This window comes from Strix aluco, chromosome 7 (assembly GCF_031877795.1).
Source record: "Strix aluco isolate bStrAlu1 chromosome 7, bStrAlu1.hap1, whole genome shotgun sequence".
Lineage (NCBI taxonomy): Eukaryota > Metazoa > Chordata > Aves > Strigiformes > Strigidae > Strix > Strix aluco.
The window spans coordinates 23699226-23724425 of NC_133937.1; the positions used below are offsets into that span (position 1 = coordinate 23699226).

At 39.9% G+C, this 25200-nt stretch overlaps 1 protein-coding gene across 9 annotated transcripts in view; it reads right to left on the reverse strand.

The window, feature by feature from the left end:
* The window catches only part of EXOC6 (exocyst complex component 6), a 96513-nt gene extending 79451 nt beyond the window's left edge, over positions 1 to 17062 (reverse strand). For 4 of the 9 annotated variants that reach the window (XM_074830942.1, XM_074830946.1, XM_074830941.1 and 1 more), the window contains exon 1: positions 16871 to 17062. In XM_074830942.1, the coding sequence (XP_074687043.1) occupies positions 16871 to 16992 (122 nt within the window). In that variant the 5' untranslated portion in view covers positions 16993 to 17062. Of the gene's footprint in view, positions 1 to 14603; positions 14712 to 16870 lie in introns of those variants that run through there. The other 5 variants (XM_074830945.1, XM_074830943.1, XM_074830949.1 and 2 more) reach the window with 2 other exon arrangements.
* Positions 17063 to 25200: the final 8138 nt, after the last annotated feature.

Consider the following 25200-nt stretch of genomic DNA (forward strand, 5'->3'; position numbering starts at 1 on the left):
GGGGGGAGAAATAAATACTGTGTATGTCCCAATGCACTGCCTTAACCACAAGATTACCCTACCTTATTAAAATAATAGTTACTATGTTCTACATTGTACCGCTTTCTGCAGGGATACTAATAAAATGGCGATCTGTGATCTAAAACAGTATTTTGACGTAGGTCCTTAAGATTTGCTAGTAGTACAAATTCCACATTAATTACATATGTAGACAGCTCCATCTTGTGGGAACAATAACAATTCAACCCTCTTCAGCACATTAGTGAAAAAACTCCTGAGACAGAACTGCTTACCTTTAAAGAAATAAGTCATCAAGTATTTAAAAGAAATTCACACTTTCTATCACACCTCTCTGATCTAGGTGAGAAGACAAATTAAACAAGTTTACTAACTAACTTAAGATGCTGTACTCTTAGGACACTACACACACACTATTTCAGAGGCTTCAGAAGGAAGTCTGACCTAAAGCACTGGCCTTTTTGAAAGTGTGTTACTCGAGAGAGCCATGTCATCTCTGGCCATGGACAGAAATCAGGCTTTTTCTCAAAACTGCAAACACAACTGAGGTGATGTACGCCTGATTTACCCATTATGGAACATCACACATAGTACAGTATGGTTTATTTCTGATACTGAAGCTTATTTTCCATATATACATTTCACAAATTACCTACACTTATCTAAATAAAGTAATTGCCACCTTTGAATAATTATCTGAAGGTGTACATTTCAACAGATTATGGCACTGCAAGCAATCCTGAGGACAGCAATTCTTCATTTTCAGACTTAAACTATCAGGCAGACAAATCACCATATTGCAGTATCTTGGAGAGAGACACGAAATCCTGAAAGCATCCTATAGCTAATTCTTTTAAATTACAAGACAAAATTAACAGAATTTGCAACACACACACACACACACGCACACACACAGTTCTGTTGGGAACAGAGTGAGGAAGTGGTAACCCTTCCAGATGCATTTCTTCAGGAGATGACTATTGCATGCAATTATGTCTACCCTAAAAATCTCTCTCACTTTAAGTTGCTTCACATATGTCAGTAGGAAGTGTTATAAAAAGGGGCAAACATGTCTAGGCTATCAAGAGAAATTTTACATCTGTAACATATAGTTCTTTCAATTTTTTTTTTTTTTTTTTTTTTTTTTTTAAACATTTATACACCTCTGAATGAAGAAGCCCAAGGACCCTCTTCAGCTTTATGGGGCCCCTGAAGTGGATGCTGGTGGTCTGAAATATAGCACAAACCTGAACTGAACCAAACTAAAAGACATGATCAGTTTGTATTACAATTGCTTTCAACCTGTGATCTGTACAGCTGTAGGAACCTATAGACTACTAGTGGTTGATTCACACCATGAAACTCTGAAGAGCAAGCTATTTCTCAGTATGAGTCTTCAAACTGGAAAAAAAAAAAAAAGGGAGAAAAATCACTGATGCTGGAGACAGAAGTTTGTACTTGTTTTTGGCACCAAAAAAAAACCCCAACCCCACAACATACCATCTTAATTTTCAATCTGGAATGAGAGAACATTAACTTGAGTGACTAGTTAGACGTCAGTACTGCGAATCAGTGACAGAGGAGGTACTATTTTCATTCCTAACTGATAGGGCAAGCACAGCACCCATGAAGAGCACAAGCAAAGCTGAAGGATTTTTCTGGTAATGTGTAGCAGGTTATTTGTCTGTATTTCCCAGAACTCTGTATATAGACAGACAGACTTTTTTTTTCTGACTCATCCCAACAACTGGACAATATGAGTCATATTAATGCCGTCTAAGTAAAAAGAATATAGTGCAGAAAGTACTTGAAAAAGGAAAAAAACATAACTAGGAATAGTTAGAGACAGCTTCACCTAAAGGAGAAAGATGTCTCAGTCACTGGCTCAATTTTATTGCAATAGGGATATTTTTACCTTGAACTTTTCTTACCAGCTGGGCTGAAGGGAGAAAGACAAGCATAAACAGATTTGAATTCAGCTCTCAATAAAAAATGTAGAGAATTTTCAGATATGTAACCATTTTCCAATTGAAGAAAATCAAACAAGGTTACTTTATACCATAAAAAATCTTCCTAAAATTTTTGTTTTCAAAACTGAAACACTATATGAAAAAGTATGTATTTAGTAGGTCTTATTGGCAATTTTTTGTGTTTACATGCAAAAATCTATTGAAGCAGCAGAGGGCACCATTCTACGCACAAAGATACCAGCCACTGAGTAAGCAAAAAGGCTAATCTCCAGAGAGTTAAATTCAGCCAAGAATAGTAAAACCTAACCTGCCATGAATTCCACCTGACTCTTCACAAAATAACAATTTTTTAAAATCAATTATCCTCAAATAATCTGATCCATTCTATAACGACAACTCCATAAATATGCATTATCACTCCAAGCCATAGATCTCTTCACAAATGGTTACAGCACAGCTTCAAAAATATATTTCTGCTGTCATTTCACAGAAATATTTTCTGTGCATGCAAGCAGGATACATGCCATTAAATGCCTGAGTGGAAATGGGATTAAAAGATCATCAGCATTTCACTAAGGAGGAGGGAAATAAAAAGTTACAGGCCAAAAAAGGATCCTAAACCCAGAAATTCATTTAATACATTGACCGGACTACTGGAAAGGTAGGCAAAGGAAGTGTATATAGACTAGTAAAAGGAGAGAACCTTAAAAATATTTTTTGAGAGTTCAGCAAATACCCCAAATTTGCTTTTTCCCCTCCTCATGCCCAGTCTTCACACCTATGTCATCTTCCCACTAGAAAATGAGAAGAATCATAAAACCGAACACAACTTCCACTGTAATCTCCTTGGTGGGAGTTTAGTATGGAAAAGTGAATTGCAAGAGTAATCAGAATGAGAAATAAAGTCATTTTTCCCTTATATCTGTGGCAATAGCTGTAACTTTTCAATGGTAAGCACAACTGCTCAGGTACTCAGGCTCCAAGCAAAAATTAACTTGAAGAATTTATTTTATTAAAAATAAAAGCTCCATACTTTCATAAGAAAATAATGATTCAGAATATGAATTTCCCGTTGGTGATAAATAACTCTGTCAATTAAAAAACATTACTAAAACAGTTTATTAGATAAAGAAAAAAAACAATATTTAACAAATCCCTTCTGGGTTTTAAAAAAATCTATTATTCCTTGAAGGTTTTGGGGTGGGGTTTTTTCGTGTGTGTGTTTTTTTAAATGGGTAATTATTCTATTTTTAATTGCAACCCATATTCAGGATAAACATCTTTGAGGTTATGAAGCATTACTGTAAATTTTTAGAGTGAATAATTCTCTTCCTAGTAATCATTTATAATAATAGGTTCTAACAGCAGCAAATACTCTTAAAACAGATCATCTATTTAAAAAATAGAAAAAAAAAAAGTCAGAAAATAGAGAAGAAAATACCAGTCTTTTTAGAGGACAAAGTAGCTCCTCACTAATGACTTGCCCCCTTCCACCATTTTCATGCACCCCCAACCCATCTTGTTCTGTCCCATTTCTAGGACGAATTGCAGGTTCCCCACCCCTGCCTACATTGCCACAAAGTCTTTCATTTCCTGATTACACAAGACACATGAAGCAATTAAAAACTGTATACACACATTCTTTTCAGGGTACTGATAACCGCTTAGTAAGTGCCAATCAATTACATCTCCATGAATGCTGTGACAATGATGGGAATTACATGTATCTGCACAATAGTTGTACAAGTTTTGCATGGTCCAGCTTATGTTTCATGTCACTTCTGAACAGCAAGGGATGCAAGGGAAAAATATTCATTTGTAGAGCTTCAGATTTAGCATTGTGGGAAAAAATAAATTTTTAACTGATCACTTTTGATCAGTTAAACCAAGTTACAAAGAAAAGAAACTCAGACATACAGTTTTTCCATTTTTTCAAAGTAATACTTAAAATACACACACAAACCAACTTTCAAAATAAGAAACTGTGCTTGTGGAAGATCATGTTTTTTAGAATATCTATTTTGCTACCAAAGCCAATTTTGTACTGAGGCTAGAGATGCTCTCAACTAGCTCCCATACATACATTGTAAGAAGTGGCCCAGTAGATGTTTGTCTTCTCCCTCCATTTCTTATTTGATTTTTTAAAAAATTAAATTAAGTTATAAAATAAAATATTTACAATTCAAATTTGCATTATGAGTTCAGTGGGATTGATGCAAGCACAAAACACTGACCATGCAAATTAAGATTCTGCCCTTAAAACAGACCTGTCATTGTGACTATAACCATGGCATCCCTAACCACGATACTGTATCACACACTCCATTTAAGCTGCAATTTCACAGGAAACACTGCAGAAACTTCCTTTGTCCTACAATATACAAAGATATTTTCTGTTTACACAAACTGCAAACTTTGTAGGGATTTTTCCATGGAGTAATTTCATATAGGTTGCTGCATACACCCTAAAAAACTTTATAAAATAATGTCCAGGTGTTTCCTGTAATTCAACTGGAGTTATGGTAATAAGCACATTTCTTAAAACCTAAGCAGCCCTTCTATGCCAGGCACTACCAAGGGGCCATTTCTGCCATCCTTATTCATAATTACATCTCACTGCTCTATTTAAAAGATTGCATTACATGCCAGAACAACGTAGAACTCAAGCTATGGTCTAATCAGAGAAAAGATTTTATTAATCTTAGTTTAGCTGTTATGCTTTGCTTGCCTGGTTTTCCTGGATGTGCAATTTCTGTGAATTGTTCTCACTAATAGTATCCTGTTTCTATGAGCAGGAAAGGGCTGAGTACAGTTTGTTAGTTAACATTACTTCCTATAAGCAGGGTCCATATTCTGTAGTAGCAGCACTACAGCAGTCATTGTCATGCTGGATAAGCAATGGATCACGCTGATGGCTGTTAATGGACATCCTCTGCAGCGAAACATGAACTGATAATCAGTAAACCCAGATTTGCAATAGACTTCCTCCTTCCTGTTTTTACACTGCTGACCAAGGAGATGCCTCTTCCTGCTAAGCCTTTGTGTGACTTACTGAGGTATGAAGCAAGAAACTGAAAAACAAGTGCTGTGCTATTTTTTTTTTCCTAATTCTGTGTTGTAATAGTAGATAAAACAGACAGCAAAGAAAATGCCAGCTTCACTCACTTTGGTACTACCTATCACCATGTAACAAAATTACAAGTTTGGCCATCTGTTTCATATACCTAATTGAATACACTGGAAATAGTTGCAACCTTTGTTATTTCACAGAAATTAAAGTAAGAAACTGAAGTTCATATAGCAATCCTCTCTTAATATTTCCACAGACTGTAACATAAATTGTTCCATTTTAGGAGCAATGGATTCATCCATAAATGAAATTGTGAGCTTCTAAGTTCTTTTTAAAGATTTGATTAGATTTCTATTACACATATCCCAGAAATAATTACCCATCTATTACAACCTATAGCAAATTTAGAGATAATCTTCAAGATAAATATGTACCAATTGTTTTGGTAGAGCCTTCGTGAGACATACGAAATAGAACAGAACATTTAATGTCACAAATGACTAGGGTACTTATTTCAATAGGCTTCAAATACCAACACTACATAGATGTAAATATATTATTTTAGAAATCAATAAATTCCAGATTAAATAAAATACCCATAATTAAAAAGTTTCAAACCCGAACAGATTAAGAATGTATTCTATTCAATACAAATCAAACCAGATAATTCTTTGATGTGTCACATTCCTCTGCAAACATATAACCAAAGTGTGTATTTTCCAGTAATTTTATATTCTTAATTTACTGTACTATATATCCTTTGCACATGCACATCTCCCAGGATCACTGAAGAAAATGGAAGATGACTTAAAAAAAGTCTGGTTTTAATTCAAAAGTCCAACAAAAACCAACTCACAGTGTTTCTCTTTGTTGGGAAGCAACTAACAACATTGAAGCAACTGATTTCTACTACTCTTCATTACCTTACTGCAGTCCTCTACCTGCTCGATAAACAGACTAAGCTGCAGAAGATCTGTTCATGCTTTAGGGAAAGGCGGCACTCCAGCACACAACAGAAACTCTGCATTTCAAGAGGAGAGAGGACGCATTGGCTACCTGATTACAGTTTCCTAAATTTATGAAACAAAACAAAACAACCAGGCAGTATAAACCAGTATCAACTATGTTACTTTTATGTTGAAATCAACTAAAAACAAAACTCGGAAGAAAACGTTGCCTCGCTGAAATCAATGGGGTAGAGATCCTTCAGTCACTCCACGGATAAGGAAGCGTACAAACTGTAAAATTCCCAGTAGAATTCCCAGAGCTGCTACCAATGGAAACATCTAAATATGTCTAATAGAAAGGAGAGTAGAGTGTATTAAAATCTGAGTGTATTAAAATCTAAGTATGCAATACTTGAAAGTTTGAACACTTCCTTTTGAAGTTGAAATGTCTCAAAAGTATCCCCCTAGGTACACATACTACAGTATATGCATTATTAATTTTGTATTACTCTGATTCATGGGAGAATTGCAAGTTACACTCACTGCAGTTTTGCAAGCAAATTACTTTCTCTGAGACATAGTGAAAATCCCACTCACAGTATCAGAGCTGAACACCTTTCTCACGCTATATCAAAAAAAAAAAAAAAAAAAAAAAAGTCCCAGCCCTCTCTTAGGTCCTCTCTGTCAAACCCCAGGTCTTTCCATCTAGGCTGATGCACTCTAAAACCTACTTCTTTCCTTCTTAATGCCTCCATCAGTGATTAAGCTCCCTACTAGTTTGGTATTACTGGCAAAGGTTGAGGTACAGAAAGGGCTTCAGTCAGGCTCCAGGAGAGATCATTAACCCTTTCCTGCACAGGACACAGGTATACAAATAAGTTCTTAGCAGACATGGACAAGATGAGAAAGAGATGTGTTGTTGAGCCTATTTTAAGCTGAACATCAAATTGAACATGATGTTATTGTTACACCAAGGTCTGTAGCAACAGGGATTACTCGGACATTTCAACCACCACCACATAATAGCCAGAAAGACTGGCAACAGCTAGATTTTATAACTAGCCATAGCAAGCCCTTCAGTAAGATAAAATCTAATGTGATTACTTGATGCTGATGCAAAGCTAGGTTGATCTTTTTGAACAAGTTAGTACTTAATAGTTTACTACAACTCATAGAAATAGTTTCCTATTTGCGAACCCACTCCTGGCATTATCTTAGAAGCATTATTTAAGAAATATCAATCCTCATAGATTTTTATGATCTCATTTTAGTAGTATAAACCATAAAATACGACATGACAAAACTTGCTTAACTGCAGTCACTGTGATTTCCACCTTGTATGTGCAAACGCTCTAGCACTTACAGGTCAAAAACAGGCTTATATTTAATTCAATTATTCGAAGGTTCCTCAGGTATACATGTGTACTGAGGAAATTGCAGTCTCAGAGCAATAGTTCAGTAACGCACACAGAAAGCTAGACTACGGTGTACGCTGTTGGCTTCCCAAAAAAATCTGCAAGAAAGTACCCATGTGACTGGCATTTGTGAAGGATGTAAAATTATGCATTTCCTATGCATATGGCAGGTCCAAAATCTGGGTCAACAGACACTAAATAAAATCAGCTTGAGGAATAAGTCGATGAAGAAATGACATGAATAACAGTTGGCTTTCCTGAATTTAACTGATGTAACAGTGGATAAGCCGTTCATATGATGAGAAGGCTAAATTTAGGTGAGACACAATGATATAAACTGCATGAACCACCTATCAAGTACACTATTCTGAATCTCTTGGCAGATGATCCCTCTATTTTAAGAGCTTTAATGTATTTTGAAACATGTTTCCTAAACATAGGAACAATTTCAAGCTCTTTGGTAATGCTTGTGAAATTGGAGAGAGCTATTTCATAAGCATTATTCACATAGGTTACTAGTTAGGTTAAAGCTTCACTTGGCAGTTGCCCATTTGGAAAACACTGCAAGAACTGAGTCAGAAGCTGACTTGAAAAGATCAAGATAACCTGATTTGCAGACACACATTTCATGACAAACTTAATCAGCATTGAACCTAAAGATTTTTTGCACAACAGAAAAATGCAGGGCAGATATGATTACCCACAAACAGTTTCAGACTTTATAAAAGGTAGAGAAGTACTATGTTGAAACTTGCAGCAATGGAAGTGAATCCTCATCACCTTCTAAAACATTTTTTGCCACCAATGGCAAATCTGCCTGAAACATCAGGCTAGCCTACAGAAAAATCAGAACTGCAGTTCTGCTGCTGAATATATAAATGCCAGATTAATCAGTTTACAGCACGCATTCTTCTTATGCTGTTTTGACTCTATGCAATGGACTAGTGAAAAAAAAAAATATTGCTCCTTCATAGAAATATACTTGGTGATAGACCTGCTCACATAGACAGTTGCTTTATATGACTGCTGCCTTTCATCTTAAACACTTGGAAAATCACCCAAATCGTGCACCAAGTAACAAAATCTGCAACTGACATTACAAGTCAGCCACTGGTTTTTCAGGATATGCTGTTCTCAGCGAGCATGCCGTTCTCCTTACTCTACAGCAACCCAGTTGCAAAATAGGAGCTAGCTATTATAATAAAGATAAACTGATATATAAATATACATCAAAGTACACTCTGACCTGATCCAAAAAAGACCACAGCTAAAACGCAAGGAACTTCTAGTTTCTTTGGGCTACTTTGTAACTTCAGATTGAAAGGGAACCAGGAATGAAAATATTAACCTGAAAACTGAGCAAGGCTTGAAGATAGACCATTACTGAAGACACAGACTACTGATTTTCAAATCATAAAAATAGCTTACAATATTGTAAAACATTATCATATTATTTGAAATTGAAATACATGACCAAAGCATTTCAATTCTGATTCAAAGCATTGGTTGATGATCTCAGAGTCCTCTTACATTTGCTCTATATTTAAAACAAGACTAAGCTATAAACAAAAATGCGAATTGCTGTCTCATAAACCAAAACCAAAATAATGAAAACACAGAAAAATGCCTTTAGATAATCATACCTGACAAGTAAGACCACAGGGCAAAAATGAGGGCAACCACATTTTGTCACTGGATAACCACATCACAAATCCCAACAGCCCATAGGCAAGCGCTCAGAAAAAGTATTTCCCACCCTGTGACTGTGTTAATGTTGTACTATCTTCCCACATCTAGAGAAGACATTCACACTGCCTATGCTACTGCTTACTAACTATTCTGCTAAAGATATAGAATCATATAACTAAATCATGCCTGCTAGTAATAATAGTGTATACTTCCAGTGAAACAAGATACATTGGGGTTTCAGAGCATCCTGTCATACTCCAAAGGGTATTTTAGGTACTTTGTACACTTTGCTTTGGACAGGCCCCCTCAATGGATACAGGAATATCTTCAAAACACAAATTACAGCCCCCAGTCTGGGCAAAGCACCTGTTGTTGCAAAGTGTACCACAATTCGGTAAAAACAGCGGAATTAGACTCTAATTCCATGTTTCTACCTCTGCATTTTCTTAGAAACATTGATCAGGAAAGGACAAAACAGTCTTTCTTGGACCACTATTGCTACCTTTGCTTCCTCAATTTATTCCTCTAATGATGCCTTACTGAAGTGTGCCTTTTAACTTCATCTTTTATGCAACACAAGGACAGAAGTTCAGGATGAAGTTATCAATCGCTTCTAACACTTCACCCATACTAATTTATGAGACTCACAACAAACCTACATCCTACCTCCAAACTCTATTCAACCTAAATGAGAAAAAAGTAGCACCATGCAGAAGTGATTTTGCCTTGCAGCTGGGTGGCTCAGTGCTGCTTTTACCAGTGCAGTCCTCGGTCAGTGGAAGGTCACCACAGCATATTGCAGCATCAGACAGAAACGCATCAACCTAACAGCTCCTGCCGGTATGATTCCTGTAGCCAGAGACAACATGCCACTCAGATGTCTGCACAGGAGGCCCTATAATAACTCTGCAAAGAAGTTTCATGGCCAGTACAACTTACAGCAACCTAGAAGATGCTCTAACATCTACCAGGCAACAGCTTCGTGATGACACGTTTCAGGAGAAGAGGAACAGAGCAGTTTAAAAGCATTTGTACACAGAGTTTCGAGGAGCACTTTCTGAGCTGTGAGCCACAGTGTACATCCTACTTACAGATACATCAATAGATGTAGCAACACCTCCTTATCAACTTCACCTTAGCTACAAAAATTGTCATCATCAATTTCCCCATAATTTAAAAATTTTATTTTATTTTTGTATTAGTTGTTTAGTCAACTGATTGCGGGCATGGAAGTACTCCTCTGACCGGCTGCACATGGGGATCACAGAACACTGCAGACTCAGTGATGCGAAGCTCATGAGAGGAAATGTTCAGAAAAAGTCTACCATATGCTTACACAATACATTGCCAAGCTAGATATTAAGAGTTAATTTATTTTTTAAAAAGGGCTTTGAAATATTACACATTACAACAAGCTCAAAGAGACTCATAAGTATAGTATATCAGGACACTGGCAGAACAAAATCTTTTACTTTATTGAGCTCCACTTTGACCTACTTCGACCAATATAAAGCAAACCAACCAGCAGATGAGGTCGATTATTTTCTTCTGCATAGAACTTATCTTATTAATTACCCTGGCATGTCCAGCAGAGTATTCAAGAAGTGTGAAGACACTCTTAAAAACTGACTCTTGAAATTTTGTTAATATGTATTTATATGGAGTTCAGTGAGGGCCTGAAAGTTTTTTGTTATTAACTTTTTAATATCTTTTTTTTTTTTTTGAGAGGGATATGGAAATTGCCTGCCTCTCTTTTTGTCTTTTTCATTTTTCCTTATAAAGATTAGAAATGCTCTGACAACTCTCCCTGGTTTTGTGAAGCCCAACAGTATGTATATGACATGAATTGTAAGATATTAACACGTTATATAAAAAGGTGAGAGTGACGACCCTTTAACAGGTGTTGTCATTAATCTCATTTAGTCAGTCATTAAAGCTAGAAAGATGTTGGTAAATTTCAGAGTCTGCTGAAAAAAAAATTAATCCTGGCCTACTATATACACAGTCTGCCTACTTAATGAAAGACATGTTATACAATTGATTTAAGTCTCATTTATAAAGATTCAGTGTGTGTCACTAAATTTAGAGATGCAAGTTAAACACCAGCAATTTTAACTTAATAAATTAATCCATGTAAAAATTAAAAAGAAAATTAATTTAATCAAATACAATACAATTAATCAAACACGATCTCTTCATTTTATATTTCTTGAGATGCAGAGCAATCTTTAGGAGCTAATTTACCCTCTCTTAAACAGTAAATAATCCCGATTGTACTAGCTGTAGCTTGATTCCTCCTATAGAGGACCTGCATTTCACATTCCTATGCATGGGTGAATCTCAGCACTAGAAAACCACCTGCAGGATCAGTCTGTGTGTTGTTCCTTATCTCTAAATTCCACACAAAACCATTATATATCAATATATGCAATTTTTTTTTGTATCATAAGCACAAGTGCTGCCATTCATCTAGCAGGGTAGGAAACATCACCCTGGCAGAGACAGATACACCAAACTAGCAAACAAAACACCGAAGAAAAACAAGAGCAGAAACATGTTTCCATGGAATCTACATTCAGCCCACAAAAAAATTACGCTTCCTTTTGTGAAGCATGGATGTATTAGGAAGATATTAAGACCTTGATATGAACAATTCAGGATAAGTCAGATCTTGCATATCCTATGATCTTCAGCACTTGGTATTACCTCATACTACTTATCCGAACCGCTCACCTCAAGCCCCTTCTTTTGTTCTGCTATTTAAGTAGGTATGTTGGTACTTTATTTCATGTCATGATGCTATAAATATTATCCCAGCATTACAGACCATAGATTACAAAAATATTCCATTTCACATAATGAAATGAATGTAATTTCAGTCATGACATGAGACAACTGGCATCAATAGCTTCCACAACTGGAAATCGATGGATCACTTCATGTTGTAGCCTTACGCAACTGCACATAGAATTATTCAACTAATTTCTTTGATTTATATTGTTTAGCGAGTAAAAGCTAGATCTTGTGCAGAAAATAATGCTCCATTTTATGTTCACACCTCTGTTCATTGAAATAGATCTTGAAATTAGATGTGGGATTTTAGACTTTTCAGTTTCACACAGCAATTCACAAATTTTAACAGGCATAGCTGAACAGATAGCTACAGTTCTGATTTTAAACACTGCTGTTCTTATAAAGTAGCAGCATATTTCTGTGATGTTGGCTGGACTACTTCCAAAACACTCAGCCAGGGGTAACCATTCTTTAGCCTCATTTTTTTGATTTGTAAATGAACACTAGAGGTTAAATCAGACCAATTGCACTTGTTTTCTAAAAATTCTGAAAGCAGTGCAAAACTCCCCTTCTGAAAAGTCAGTAAGATAACAGGATAGATAAGACAGACGAGATAAAAATAGAAAAAGAAAGGACAGGAACATGCAAACAAATTAAGAGATTAAATGTTATTATTTATAAAAACTTTGACACATTTTAAATGTTTCATATGGATAAGAGATTCATATTGTCCCTTCCCCCTTTTACATCCCTCTGTGATTCACACTTGTGGTTCCCAAACATGCCTTCTTCCACAGTGCAGCCGGATTTTCTGTATGTCCTTTATGAGGTTGCTCTGATATAAGCTCTACACTGGAGATGGTAGCAAAACTGCAATTATATTTAATATTTTGTTGCTATGTTTTTTGGTTTAGTGTGTTTTTTGCAGACAACAACTCCAACCTGCCTAGGCTTGTTAGCTGAAACATGGCTAAACTGCCTCCAGGGACAACTCAAGTCTGAAAGCATCTCAGCTACTTTCTCTCATCCTGAGCTCAAAAACTCCCACAGGTGAAGCTCCTTGTAATGCTCAGCTTCAACACCTCCACACTGTATTCCCAGTATTTCTGTGTTTAAGGATCAGTAAGGGGAAATCAGAGCGCAGTTTGCTCCAACCTAGCCTCCAAGACCAGGCTGACACCACAAGCAGCCCCTGGGTGATGTCTGGGCCACCCCACCACATTCCCCATTTGGGGTCTTTAAGGACCGATTAGCCCCAGCCTCACACAAACGCCCTGACTGCCATCTGCCACACAGCCCTCAGCGCTGGAGGGCCCACTGCAGACATACACAGACAACCAAATATCATTCACTGCGAGGTGCAAAATGACCCATTTCATGTCCAACGTACATTCCTGCTGTCAGTTCTCGGCACCAGGTTCCCCACCCAGGTACCCTGCCTGCGTTCGCCCTTTCCCAGCCCTGCCCACGGTCTCCAGCAGACACCATCCCCTCCCCAGGGAACGCCAGCAGCACCCTGCTCACCGCCCTGCGGCATGCTGCCACACAAACCACCTTTTCCAGTTCCCTGAACACAGGCTCGCCATATCTTCCCAAAGAGATAATGTGCAAATTCACAGTTCCCTCTCCCCAGTTTGGCTCGTGTCTGTGCTTTTTCACTTCTTTCAGGCGTCTCTAACCAGGGAAGCATCAGCACAGCTCCAGGGTGAAGACCCCCTTTCCCCCTGCGCCTCCTCCATACCCCAATTCACTCCCTCCAGGCCCTGCCTTTCTCTCCCCAGCTCGAACTGAAGGGCACCGACACGTTCTTCTCTAACAGGAAAGATTAAGCAAAACCTCTTCTTCAACATACAGGCTACACCATTTAGCAGTATGTGGAACTGGAAGGAAAAGAAAAAAACCCAATCCACTGAAGTCATGGCATTTCAGAAATGCTCTGAACACCGTCACATTTCCAGAAGGAACCTGACCAGGGCAGTAGATTTCAGACTGCATGAGGAAATGTTGCGTATAGACGAGCCCTGCAGTTACTGATGCCAACACCCACCACAATACGATTTCGGTCCCGTTCTCAGCACAGACTCGGGGGTACCGACACAACCCAGGGAGATGCCCCATGTCCAAGAGCGGGGCAAGAGCCCTCCCTGCCCGGGCGATGGAGAGGCCGGTAACGGGCTACGGCGCCCACACCCAAACCAGCCGCCCCCGGCGGGCCCAGCCCGGCGCACCGTCCCGAGGCCCCGCTCCGGCCCCGCCGCGCCCACCCCCGCCGGAAGCCGGGCAGCGCCCCCCGTCCCCGGCAGACAATGACAGGGGGAGGCCGGCCCGGGGCTGGGGCACGGCCGCAGCCTCCGCTCGGCGCCCCCTTCCCTGTCAGCGCCGCCGGCCCGGGGGTGACAGCCGCCCGCGGCCGCACCGGCCCCTTCTGCCTCTGCCGCCCAGCGGGGGCAGGGCCCGCGGCGGGAGGCGGCCGTCGGGCCCCCGCAGGCCACCCCCGGGGGCTCCGCGTCCCCTCCGCACCCGGAGCGGCCGCTCCCGCCGGACGAGCGGCCCCGCGATGTCTCTGGGGAGGAGCTGTCAGAAAGCGCGGCCAGGCCCGGCCCGGCCCGGCCCAGCCGCGGCTCCCCAGGCGGGCGGGCAGGCAGGGCGGGGCGGGGGACCCTCGCCCGCCGTCGGCGCCGCAGCCCCCGCCGCCCCTCACCTCAGGGTGGGTCCCACGCAGGCCGTGTCGGTGCTCTCGATCTCCTGCAGGATCCGGTCATGCTCGGGGAGACTCTCCGCCATCTTGGATGGGAGGGACCCGGCGGCCGCGCCGCTGCGGGAGGTGCCGGGGAGGGACCGAGGGCGGAGGCGGCCGCGGGAGCCGCCGGGGAGGGCTTCCCGCCGTGGAGGGGCACAGCCGGCCCGGTCGGGGGTGAGGCGGTAGGGGGAGGGACGGGCAAGGAGGAGCAGGTCGCACCGGGCCGCGCCCGCCCGGTTCGCCCCAGCTCGCCGGTGCCCCGTAGCCCTTGTCAGGGGACGGGCTGCGCCGGGGGCGCGCTGGAAGCCCGGTGAAGCCCTTCCGTCCCCTGGGCATCTCGGGGCGGTAGTGTCCGGTAGAGACTGCGGGCAGCTGCCCCTGCCAGGCGCCACCGGCTCTGCCCCGCTCAGCGCCCTGTGACAGAAGAGGGACACCCGAAATCCGACCCCTGTCCCGGCTGCGCTAGGGACGGACCCGCTGCCCTTCCTGCGCCCCTTTGCACCGCGCTGCAGAGACGCCTTGGAGGCTTACAGGGTCAAAACCGGCCTTTTTCTCTGGGCTAGTTCTGGTTTGATTCTTGGGGTGTTTTAGGGTTCTTTTGTTTTGTTTAACTTTTAACTGCCCCCGCTCATGTACACGCGGCTAGTCCCAGCAGGGAGGCGGCGGGGCGGGCGCGAAGTACCGACCCCTAACACGGAAGCTCTGCAGGGGTTTCTGCATTTAAGTTCGGTCACAGACTTGTTTCCTTCCTTTCTTCAGGTGACAGAAATCTGGGGGGTCGGTGTAAAAATAGAACAGCGAAAAAGCGCACTTTTCTATGCATTGGCTTGCTGTGTTTCACTAGAAACTGGCATATTGTTTCCTAGTGCCCTGGAGCATGTGTACAGCAAAGCTTCATTTTTCAATGAAGGAGGAATAGCCCATTTTCTATTTAAATTATACATTTTGTGGTTTGTGGCCAAAGATGAGCTAGTCCTTGGGTTTTGCATGCTCAGGAGACAGGATACACCTGCTTTCTGGGCAAAGTTACCTGCACACAAGTGAGAAGCCAACCATAAAGAAATAGGCCCAAAGTGTAAAATTCAGGGTGATGTTTGGCTACTTTTCCAGTGAGGAACTGACAGCAGTTTACAACTGTGAATGCATCAAAGTCTAGACAACAGCCAGCTACAATTGTGTTTGGTACCATTCCAGTTACTGTAATCAAACTCATCATCTCTCCTGCCCTAGTGCAACTACACCTGGATGCTAGTTAATAAATGGCACCAAGGACTCTGCACAGCTTGTCTAAGCTTGTGGTTTTATCATATTCAGTGTGATTCAGATGAATTTGTTGATGACACCTACTAAATCAACAAGGACTATTCCAAATGTAGACAAGTTCCTACAAGGTGCACGCTGCAGAAAGAAAATAGGAAAAATCCTACAGGCTACCACTGCAGTAGTATTTCCTTCAAGAAATCATTCAAATGTAGTAACAATCTTCCCACATTTTTTTTTTTTCCATCGCCAAATTACTGAAGTAATAGGTTGACACATTTTTCGGGGTAAATTAAATTTTCTTTCTTTAGCCTGATAGTCACTGCAACCTGACACCTACAGTGCCAGGCAGGCTATTTTTAAAACTCTTCTACAGATACTGACAATATACTTAGACACATAACATCATAATCTTTTATGTATTACTTTTTTGTAGGGATGAATATGCGGAGGAAACTTTTTTCAGTTGCGCTTCTACCATTAAACAGTTTCCATAAGCTGCAAATGGAAAAAATATTAAAATCTTCAGATATTTAGGAATATCAACAGTAAAACCTTAAGTAGTTGAGTCTTTAGTGATTAAAAAGAAGTTGCATTTATTAAAAATTTAAGAATAAGAAGCAATTCTTTAAACATGTAGCTGTTAACATCAAGCTAAAAACAGTTATACAAAAGAGCAAATTTCCCCTTGTTTTCATGCTTAAGAGTAATTTATTTCTTGACAGAGAATCAGCAGCCAACCTTCAGTAACAGATAGCTTTGTCCCAGTGAAAAGAAAGAGCTGAGTAGGTGACCTTGATTTGTATTTTTTCATTTAAGGCCAAGCACATTGAAATTAAATTCAACTTTCCTGCAGATTTCAGGGTCAGGAAAACAAAGTTGCTAATATATTGGACTGGCTGCAAGAACAGCTATAGAATGGAGCAAATCCATCATGAACAATATATTATTATCTAAAATATACATACCTTAGGGTGGTTCCAAGAGGCAGCTCAAAGGACTGGATCTCAGCAAGGGCATTTTCATATATCTGATCTTTGTTTTCTTCTAGATAGAATTCTGACAGATTTGACTTGCTTTTCCTTGCCATAGATTAGCATAAAACTAGTCTAACTTTAGGAGAGGACTTTTATTCTGATTATTATCGTTGACTAAGTGACTCTGTAGTCAGCAAAACCAGGCATGAAAAAACAGATCCCGCGCTAACCTCGTGACTGCTGAGGACTTTGTGTCCAAGAATGGTGCACAGCTGCTGTTTTCCTGTCTCTGCTGGTAACATTTGTCTTGTATGCAGTACCCAGGCCTGCACAGTCTTTTTTGTATGTGTGTCAAATTTATTTGTCTTAACAGGAAATTTACTGGCAAAAATTATATTTTTACATCCTTATAATAGTTTACCAGTAATAAATATGAAGCCTGAAATTTAGTCAGTTTGAAAACACAATTTCAAAGTCATTTCAGACTCTAGACGTCAGTGCTCAATTTCTCTGTTAAGTTTTATGAGATTAAAAAATATTTTTTAAAAAATACTGTATTTTTCCTTTTGCTATATAAAAAGCTTTCACACACAAAAAATTAGCTGGATTTTTTATGAAGCAGGTTTGTGGACCGTGTAAAGCAGACTGGAAAAGCAGAGAAACTTACATTCTTGTCTTTTTCCTACATTAGTAGATGCTACGTATAGTAACAGAGTGCAAAAAATGCTCTGGGATAACCATGGTTTTTGTATGAGTGTGTGATAAACAAAATTGTTACTAATTCATTACCTGTGTGGAAGAAGAAGAAAATGGATAAACTCATACAAATGTTTAGAGTGGTGGTGCTGTCAAGTCATTCTCATTATGATGGTGGAAAACAAAATACTTTGCACAATTACCACCAATTAACTGCCTGAAATTAAAGTATCTCAAACACGAGACTGGAGTTCTAGATCTTCCAATTTGAACAACTTTTTAGAAGCCTAATTCAATTATGTGGCATAGTCAATCTTACTATGTTTGGATATTTTGGATATTTCAAAGGTTTTAATCAAAATTTGGCTCCTATCTCAGTACTGCTTCTGACAACATTGATGACTCCTAACACTCATGGTGCAGTCAACAGTTAAATGCAGGAAAACAGAAATTACTCATTTCTGACCAGGGTGATGTATTGTTTATTCACTTCTCCATGCCCAGCGGGAGCACTGAGGAGGTAAGTTCACATCAGTAGCAGTGGGAAAGAGTTCTAAAGGCTACAGTGAGTTATACAGGTACAAATCTGTAACAGGTTCCCTTGAACAAGCTGCTTTAATCACCTGTTTATTTTTAAACCAAAACTAAGCAATTGCTCTGTTGGCATTAATACCCAATGTATTTCCTGCTTTCATGTTCTAAACGGAGTTGTGAGCCATTTATACACCTTTCACAAGAAATGGGAGCCTGTGATTGACCCATCCAGCCACTGGATGTCACACAAATGCAGATGAAGGAATATCATAACTACTCCTAATCTTAACAGAAACCAGATTCAGTATTAATTTATCAATTATGAGGTGACACTGTGAAAGTAAACTGCAAAAAATTATTACACTGTATAAGATGAAGCTTAAACTTATTCACATAATAGAAGAAGGTACACCTGCTGCCACTGTGGCAGGGCACAGGCAAGCCAGGTAAATCGGAGATGCCTTGGACATCTACACCCCGCCACCACACACCGTGGCTTGCAAGAAGAATAGGATGCAGCGATGGGAGCATGATGCTTCATACAGAGTGCTTTTGTGAATATTTTTATGTGATTTTAAGTGAGTTCGATACTTAGAGAGGCTGTGGGTACAATTTCTTCTTCCTTCTTTCCCAAAATATCACACAGAAGCTTACTTTAGGAATAAATCACCCCAAAAACCCAGTACTCTGTTGTGTAAATGTTGTTGTAGGTATCTCAGATGCCTGGAAATAAATATGTTTAATAACAAACCAAAGCAATGTAAAACAAAGCAAACGAATACAAAAGTAAAGGACCAAGAAATAGGTATAGTCTGTTTGGTTGTGGAAGTGGGTGTTTAGGTACCTTGATTCTCTGTATGGGGTTTGACCAAATTGCACCAGGCCTGGCTGCTTTTCTTTCCGGAGTGGTTTACACCCATGCTGAACCTGTGTAAGACCATGACACATGGAGAAGGATCTAATGTATAGTGGTGGATCTGTAGCTGACCCCAGATCTGTGGGCAGGAGTCTGTTAATACCTGCCAAAAGCCCTTTCTGCTGCAGGTGATCCGTGCTGTCTGTCCAGCCTGCACTCCCCCTCTCCATTTCTGTCTTCTGTTCCTCCCCACCTCTTCCATAATCCCAGTGCTGATTAGACGTGCTCAAAATCTACGTCTTTCAGTCAGACGTGAGGCTTTTCCCTTTTCCAGCTGAGTTCAGGGTCACTCTCAAAAGGCTTTAGGGAACTGCCTTGTCCAGGAAAATAAAGGTTTTTTGCAAAAAGGCAAAAGGGCAAATTCAGTACTGTGACATGACACAAGCCAATACATTCATCAACTTCTGGCAGAACAGTGTATTTTTACTTCACAACTATACATAACATGCTCAGAGGTTGCAGCTAAATAGACTATCAGCAAAGACAGTGCTAAGTATTTATTTTAAAAAAAAAATTATTCATGGTTCTCCCCATGCTGAAAGGGTGAGTAGGAATTGTCATTTCTGAGGCATCATGCTTGTAATAGTCGAAATGTAACCAGCCTGAGAAAGTATTCATCTGCTAGAAGTCCCTGACAGGAGAAGGGAAGATATTTTCTGTGCTTGTTAAATTCTCACTATTTCTGTGAAGGAGGCATTTCATTGCCTAGACAGGCAGAAATCTCAGGGCCTGTGAGCTGTAAAGACAGTTGCTGTCATCCTTCCAATCATCCTGAGATTTTTCTTTGAAAAAATATACCAAAGCACCTATTTCTTGATGAAGGTGTAAAAATGGTTCACAACTCTGTATAGAATAAGAGGGGAGATCGAAGCAAGTATCAAGAAGATTGTGAAGCAGGATGCAGAGACTTACCTAGAGCAAACCCACCTTTGCCATGTCCTTTCTCCCTTCCCTCCCCTAATTCCCCCTATTCTTCCCCAACAGGATACCAGAGGGCCAAGAACTGCTGGTTTAAATCTAGCTTGCCTGTGTTAACGCTTTAAAAATACATTTTACCCACATGACAAGAGTAGCATGTGCTGTAGTATAGAGTCATCCCTACTGGGTATGTAATTCCAGTATAGATTACTTTTAAATTTCCAATGCAATTTCAATTTCTTTTAAATTACCAATGCAAGATAGCAGCACCAAGTCATCAGAGGTTTGTTTCATTTTCTTTCCCAGTTCTATTGGAATCCATTTTGAATGATTCATGGAAAAGAGGAGAGGAGGAAAATGTCCACCCTCAAATGGAATTACTATAGATAATTTTCACATGTAATGCCATCCATAACAAATGACTTCATTGGTCATTGCTGGGATATCTCCTCTTTACATCCCTCTACAAGGACAACAGTAGTATTAGTCATTTCTCTGGCATCTCCTGCTCTGGTGCTGCCTTCTTTCCCGGGCTCATCCCCAAACAGGATCCTTGTGAACAAGCTCATTCTCCCTAGAACCTGCACTGGCTGCTCCTGTTCCCCTCATGCCTGTTTCTTTCCTGGTGGCCAGACCCATTTCTGCCTGCCTATCAGATGAAGCATGGTGGCAACAACCCTGTCAAATGGTTCTTGGGAGGGACATGCAGATAAGGAGCTGCTGGAATTACCACTGCCATCTCTTGCCTTGGTGCATACATGTTTTAAGAAATTTTATTTAATCTGTAACCTGAGTAGCCACTTGAGCTTCTTGATGAATACTGCCATCAGAGATTTACCAGGAGGAAGAAGGGAACTCTAACCTGTTTCTTGCTCCTTCCTCTACCCCCCCCCCCAAATACCTCTAATCACCAACATGCACTTACCTCTACCTCACCATCAACAGTACAGCTGCATCTAGCTCAGCCTGGCCCATTTAATCAGGACAAAATTATTTTTCTCAAATATACCATTGAAAGTTTAGAATGGGAAGCTCAGACTAATATAGTGCTCAAGGCTGTGCCACCAGGAATCAGGCACCTTTGCCCAAGCAAATATAGCAAGAGTAGCTATGCAGGAACAGATAGTCCAGTGTAACCTATGCAGTAATAACCAATGTACAACATAGGCTGGGCTGAATGGAGTACTTAGAGAGTATCAACTTGAGCTGGCAGCAACACGTTGAAGACAGCAATCTTTTCTCTGTAAAAGGGACCTCTGGTACCTTTCTAGGCCTCTTCATTCATTATACACAAAAATATTCTTGGAATTTTTCATTTTTTGAAATTAAAACCATGCAATTGTGTATGAAATAGGAGTTTAAAAATAATTTTAATTAAAGGTATAGTGGTTACCTACTTCCTATGCTTTGATCTTTATAATCTACTGCTTTTTCAGATTAAATACATCTTGGACACATTAATAAATTTGATGGTAACCTTAGAAACTATAAGATAACCTTTCCTAGATTAAGTAGAAGGCCTCTGTCTATGATTCACAGCCATTTGCTACAAATTAATATGTTTTTTAATTGTCCCAAATGCACTTCATTACTATAAGGGTTTGCAGGACAAACTGTGCTTTAGGTTATTGCATAAAAAACCTGTTATTTCTATTTTAAAATAGCATTTGTTGTCAGGTATTACATATATACATACACACCATAAGCCAAGGCAAATGTGTTAGGAACTGGTTTAGTGCTCAAAGCACTACGTTGACTAAAAATCTGACTTTTCTAGAACTTAATTGCTACTGTCTCTTTACAGTGCATTACTACTAAAACATCTCTTTAGCAAGCATCTGATAAAATGTATTCTTTTAAGTCTGCTGACTTTCCTGGTCACTCCATACTGACAGTATATTACGTACCATCAGGGAAATTACTTTGTTTTTTCAGAGCGTCTAAGTGAATTATGCTTCCTGAAATGTAGTCAAAATCTGTAAATACATTGCTTTTTGTTTTTACTACACTGGATTTAAGAATTGGACAGTGTATATAACAATGTTCACCAAAAGACTGAGGAAATAACATTCTATTGCACATTTACACCTGTTATTTTTATAGTAAATTGCCCAAAACAACACACACCTCTTCCATTAGGAGGGCAGTGCATCAGTAACTACTTTTGACATTTCATTGGCATCTTACAAGTGCTTAAAAATATCAGGAGAGATCCTCAGCTGGTGCTGATGTTGCCTTTGTAAAAGTCAATAAAGCCATCGAGACTACTGGCTGAACAGAGGCACTTCTGTCTGACAGCAGCAGCAATGAGAGGAGAATCACTCTCATCGTACATGTTTATGTAATCTTCAGTGCCATTGAGGAACAAATACTATTTCATTTTCATTGCAACATACAGACCATGAAATAATTCTCAGTCCCATCTCTGGGCACATGCAAAAACTAATCAGCAGTTCAGACTACATAAATACATCTATATTTTAACACAACATTTGAATTTCAGATTTGAAGGAGACACTGCTTAATAACGTTGGATAATAGCTTACAAAGTAGCTTCTTTATTGTTTTCCAGAACAAAACACTGATGCATAAAAAAAAATTTCTTTCTGCTTACTAGCACTTTTAAGGAACAGGCGTTGATTAAAACTCTGAGTCAAGGAGTTAAAGTTAAAACTCTGAGGGCTTAGCTTCCTTGTAGGGGGTAAAGAGCTATATTACAGATGCTGCCCTGGAGGACATCACTTTCCTGGAACAGGAGGGCTTTTTTCCTCCCCACATTAAGAGCATCTAGTCTTAGATAACCACAGTATTTAAATTCCTTACATAATGCAGGAGAATTTCCCTGAGAATACCAGCCCCTGTTCTAGTTTGGGGTATGAGCGAGTCAGAAATTAAAATTACTTTTGAGGTTAGGACAAGTGTATGATGGACATCTGACTAGCGATGGCCAAGTGAGCCAAGCTTGGCAAATTGCTCTATCAGCTGGACCACAGTGACTGACAGACACCGTGCCCGCTCTGAGCCTATCCTCACTGCAAACTAAAATGCTTTAATTGAAACCACCACGAACAACCTACTCAAAAGTTTGATCATTTTTATCATGGTCTATATTCTTTAAATACTCTTAGGAAGAAAAAAAAAAATCCCTTGTCTGAATATAAACTTGGACCACTTTAGCTAACAATGAATTAAACTAAATGTCTCCATAGGCATTTTCAGTCTCCTAGGTTCTTACTTAATTTTTGTTAGAACTCCACTTAATTGACTTAAGTGAAATAACTCTGCCTTAAAAAAAGGAATATTATCAGCTTTCTGCACCAGTTCTCTGCAGGTCAGGCTTATGCTTCTGCTACATTCTCCACTCATGCTTCACTGAAGTTTGCAAGAGCAGATAATTAACATTAGCTTACTACTGTGTGATGGCTGGTACTTCAATTATCTTACTAGTCAGACCTGGCCAGAGGAAATCTTTAGAATTAATTTTGCTGAAGAGCCCATGCCTAACTATTTAGTACTGTTAACAACAGTAAGAAAATCTAGAGGAAGTGTCTTGACAATGTCTCCTGCTTAGATAACCTGGGTTTTATTACTGTGAAGGATCAAAAAAACCCCAACCTTGCCAAATAGTACTACACTTCAAGAGAAAATCTTTTTCCCAGTAAATGAATGCAGGAATCATTACTTACAGTATCAGTATCACACCATACTAGCTGCTTTTTGGTAATATTTCCTAGCTATTTTCAATTAACATAGCAGGTTAGACCTTGTAAATCAACACTAATAGTTCTGAAAGGAACTGCTTGTTTTTTGAGAACATTCCAGTCCACAAACACTTTTTCCAGTGAAAACCGAACAATTACAATAAGACTCTGTTTTGGTAAGAAAATAGGAAATGATGCTAAACAAAAGGGAATGTTTATTTAGAAATTCCAAGGCCATTAATTTATATTAAGAAACTGTTTGTGCTCAGAGACTATAATCAAAAGGTGATGTGAATCATTGATCACAAAAGGACTTCATAGATAAGGAGCAAGTGCGGTGCTGGGTGATTGTATTATATATTAACAACTTTCATGAGCAGCTTTTGCTGATTCATTTGGCAGGAAGTGAGCTGCCAAGAGAGATTTCTAGGGGAGGAACAATCAACAATATTTTCATATAAAATAACCTCCAGTTACTGTATTGTTCTCACAACATTTGATAATGAATGCTTTCCTGTTTAAGAAAAAAAAACATAAATCACAAAAACAAAGGCAGATCTGGTTTAGTGTTACGTTGCTATAAATACACATGCAATCTGACAAAGTAAGGCAAGGGTCTGATCAATTAAAAAATTGGAAGGCTGGTAGGTACTCCTTGTGAAATTGCTGCACAGCTGGGAATTAAAGATACAGTAACTGCTATTCTTTTCAGAGGAAAAAAGTCTGTGCCTCTATATACCTTCTCAGTAGGAAGCTCACTGGCCATGGCATGGCTGGGATTTCCTCCAGAAAGCAGTACTTGGTTTCCATTCAGGAGACAAGGACCTCCATGGACACCAAAGCTGAGCCACTCTGGGGGCTAGCAGCATGCTGGAAGGGTGTTACTAATGATAGGGGAGCTCAATGCTTCAAAAATGGAAATTGAATCACCACAGGCAGACCCAACACAATGGGACAGATCCAACACCCCAGCACACAGATGTCACCAAGCCAGGCCCAAGCCCACCAGCATGCTACCAGGGCATGCACCATGTCACAGTGGCAGCTTGGCCCTACGAGCAAGACAACTACAACAGCAGCACAGCAAGCCAAGCCAGCTGGCCAGGATGAGGAGAGGTTGGTGGGGTTGCATTATATATATTGCATTATAGATAGTCCACAGTGAGTGAACATGGTTGCCCACAGTGCCAGCAGGGGTCATTCAGCTTTCTTAAACTCTTTCATTGCCACCACTGGTACAAACAGACAAAAAAAATACAAATGCCTATAAATAATCTTAGTTACAACGTGATTTGTGATGGGATCACCCAAACATAATGCATTTGGGAGCATGTGGTGGAGAAAAAAGGATGGGAGACAGTATATGTACCAAGGAGCCCAGGAGAGTAACAGATGCTGCAGTATATCTTATAGGTGCTTGTAGGTTCTGCTCTAACTGGATACCAGTTAGACGTTATTCACAATCAGTTGCTTAGCTCTTTAACACAGACTTTCCTATTATAAGATTCTCTACAGTACTTATCCTTAAATGCATAGTAACTAAAACAGAGCAGATT